The 3,330-nt window shown below is 35.5% G+C and overlaps 1 protein-coding gene across 1 annotated transcript; it reads left to right on the top strand.

The window, feature by feature from the left end:
- On the top strand, nt 421-1,753 carry LOC107648029. Its single transcript, XM_021105426.1, has 4 exons — nt 421-534; nt 682-746; nt 837-1,327; nt 1,610-1,753. The coding sequence occupies exons 3-4, from the start codon at nt 860-862 to the stop codon at nt 1,751-1,753; spliced, it is 612 nt and encodes a 203-aa protein (XP_020961085.1). The 5' UTR covers nt 421-534; nt 682-746; nt 837-859.

Raw genomic sequence — 3,330 nt, 5'->3', positions numbered from 1 at the left:
GCCTGCAGAGAGCATGTAATTTCTCTTTCAAATAACCGTTACTTTTGTTCTTTTATTACCTTCTACTTCTAATTCTGTATATATTTTTTTTAGAAAAAAAGCCCTTTATTATTTTATTCGAGAAAAAAAAGGCAGGAAAAAAAAGTAAAAACTGCAAGTATGTAAGTTCTCAAAAAACAAAGCCTGTCTTTCTTTTGAATTATTCGGGTGTATTTTTTGACTTTCTTTGGGTGTATTTTAGGTTGAGTCTGGTTCAAGAGTCAGCCAGTGAGCCGGCTGATTCGAATATAATGGTTGTGAGGGAAGAGACACCGTCGGAAGGGCTTGCAACGTGAGTTTTTCAAGAATATTTCAACCTTATAACCTTATTATTTTCAAAGGCGTTGTTAACCTTTCATTTTTCTTCTTGTTTAGAGTTCCGATTTAAGTTTTTGTGCCAGTGTCCCAAACAACCACTGTGCCGAAATTTGAAGAAACACCTGAGACAGATTTTGAACCAACCCCTCTGCTACAAATTGAAGGAACTACAAAAACGTAAGAAATAGTATTGGGTGTATATTTGTTTAGAGTTTGGGTGTATATTGGGTTACAGTTCGGGTGTATATTTGGTTACAGTTTAGGTGTATATTGTTCCTGAATAGTTTTTTTTTACGCCATGATTAATTTTATGTAACTGTGCAGCACTCCTGAACCCCCCAACAAGTTGAAGAAAGCACACCCACGCTTCCCCCAGCTCCATCTAAAATGTAAGTTCATCAGAGTAAAATCAATCTTTGCTTATCATCCGTATATTATTACTCTTATAATACGTTATACATGATCAAGCAGTTATCCAGCCGCAGAAGACGCTGCTGCGCTGATGATAATGGCACGGACAGCATCGTATGTTCCTAAAACAGATCCAATGCCATCATTCAGCCTTGGCTTGACTGATTCAAGCCAAGAAGAAGCAGCAACGCAGGAGGGAGCGTCAACGCAGGAGGCAGACAGGGCAAAAACTCCAGAAACCGCAAATTTGCTAGAACAATTAGAGGATTTGGTACAAAAAATAGCAAGCAGTGCGGCGAAAGAAGAAAGTAAAAGTCCACAAATTCAAAAGGAGATTGGTGGAGAAAGTTCTGGGAAGTTTGAAACTCCTGCGGGAATAAATCAGAATACGGGTGATATGAAAGAGAAGTGCTACATCTGGGGGACGCGAGTAAAGACATACGCAGATGGCAATACTAACGAGTTTGACAACGTGTGCACTCTGATTGCCCAAGATAAATACATTTTGAATAGAATGCACCTTGCATCGCTCCAGGCAGAAAGTTATATAGAAGCTGAGGTAATATTAGAATAACATTAATATTTTTACACCAAAGTTAACTGCATTGTTTATTAATGTAAATTGATTTTGGCATATATTTCTAGATTGTATCTGCTATGTGCCTCATCCTCAACCAGAAAAATGATAAAAGGTTTCAAGAACAAGTATACTGTCTCCCCCCTGATATTGTGGTAAGTGTTACTTCTACGAATTTTGGGTGTATTTTCTGTATTCCTTGTACCGTTCTTTACTTATATGCCAAATAAAATAACACACTGTTGAAATGTGGCAATCCTTCAGATTTTTGCGCCTGTTTGCTACTCAGGCCATTGGTGGTTATGGGTGATTGATACAACAAAGTGGAGATTTTATATACTTGACCCGCTACACAAGAAAGCTCCAAGAAATGAGAGAAAGAAGCTTAATAAATTCACTATAAGTTGACTCTGTGTTCTTTATTTTAATAGATAGGTGTATTTCAATTCAATATAAGGTATATGTATGTTTTGCTTTGGGTGTAAGTATGTTCTCCTTTGGGTGTATTTCATTCGGGTGTATTACTGATTTGATTTGTTTTGTTTTTTAAGGGATATGTAATTTCAAGAATGAGAGCATATGCCGGCGGGGCACCTCTGAAGAAAAAGGAGAATGAGTTGGAAATTAAAGCAACATATGTTAATATCTCAGGCCAAAAATCAAGGTATAAATTTGTGACTCTGAACATTAAACTTTCCTAAATGAGATTTGTAATTTATTTTCTTCATTTTCAGCTATGACTGTGCTATTTACATTATGAAGTGGCTTGAGTTAATTGAGCCCGAAAACATTAAAAGGACGAAGTATGAATGGGATAATTGGCCACAGGTAACTGTCTTTAAAACTATATAACTCTGTATTACTTTACTGAATTAATATTGTTGTTTAAACAGAATATACTTTTTAATTGTAGGACGAGGTGGACCACTATAGAGTAGAATATGCTTCGCGGATACTATTAAGTGAAATGAATAAAGAGAGAGATCAAGCAATTAGAGCGAGTAATGCAATAAGACTGTCCAAGCCATCCTCAGTATTATTGAGTCTATTTTGTCAGATAAATTCTACTGATATAGAAACTGAGTAATCTAATTGCTAGCTAGTTTGTAAATTGAACAAATGCTGTAAAAATTTGCCATTTATAAACAATTTCTATTCAATGAAATTTTTTTCCATAGTTAAACTGTCTGTGCTGTATTCAAAAGCTCTGTATTACAGGTGGTAAAATATGAAGGAAAACATCAAGGCAGATCTAAACACAAATTATAAACTTTTACACCCAACGAAAGTTTAATATACACCCAAACTGTCTGTGCTGTTAAACTGTCTGTGCTGTATTCAAAATGTATGAATTACAGGTACTATAATATGAAGAAAAACATCAAATCAAATATACATCCATAACCTGCGATTTTTTACACCCAAACAAAGTTGAATATACACCCTGAAATCTATCCCCCCTGATGCTTTGAGCCTAAAACCCTGAACCCTAAACACTTAAAACCTAAACCCTTACCCCTAACCTGTAAACCCTAAAACCCTAAACCCTAATATTATATATATGTATCTATATGTAAAATGTGAATCACAAGAAAATTCACAAAAATACACCCAAAAAAACAGTGCTTTTACACCCATATTCTGTAACTATACACCCAAAGAGTTATCCCCTGCTGCTGGTACCTTGAACTGATAATTCATAACATGTTCTTGATATTGGCTGGAATTTGAATGCACCACTGATACAGCATCAAACAAGTTTATCTGAATATAAGAAACTCACATATTAGCTAAACTATTAACGAGAAAAATAAACTCACCACAAATTTAAAGAACATTACTTTTAGCTCGCTTAAAACTTTCGTTTTCTTCTTCTTTGTGGCATTCGCAATCTGTTTGTCCAACTTTGAACCTAGCCTATTTTTTGGACGTCCTCTTGTTCGAATCCTTGGCGGGCTTTGAAGCTCGTTAACGGATTCTAAGTT

The sequence above is a fragment of the Arachis ipaensis genome, chromosome B06 (genome assembly GCF_000816755.2).
Source record: "Arachis ipaensis cultivar K30076 chromosome B06, Araip1.1, whole genome shotgun sequence".
Lineage (NCBI taxonomy): Eukaryota > Viridiplantae > Streptophyta > Magnoliopsida > Fabales > Fabaceae > Arachis > Arachis ipaensis.
The sequence above is the reverse complement of the archived record's forward strand: the minus strand, read 5'-3'. Positions and strand labels throughout refer to the sequence as shown.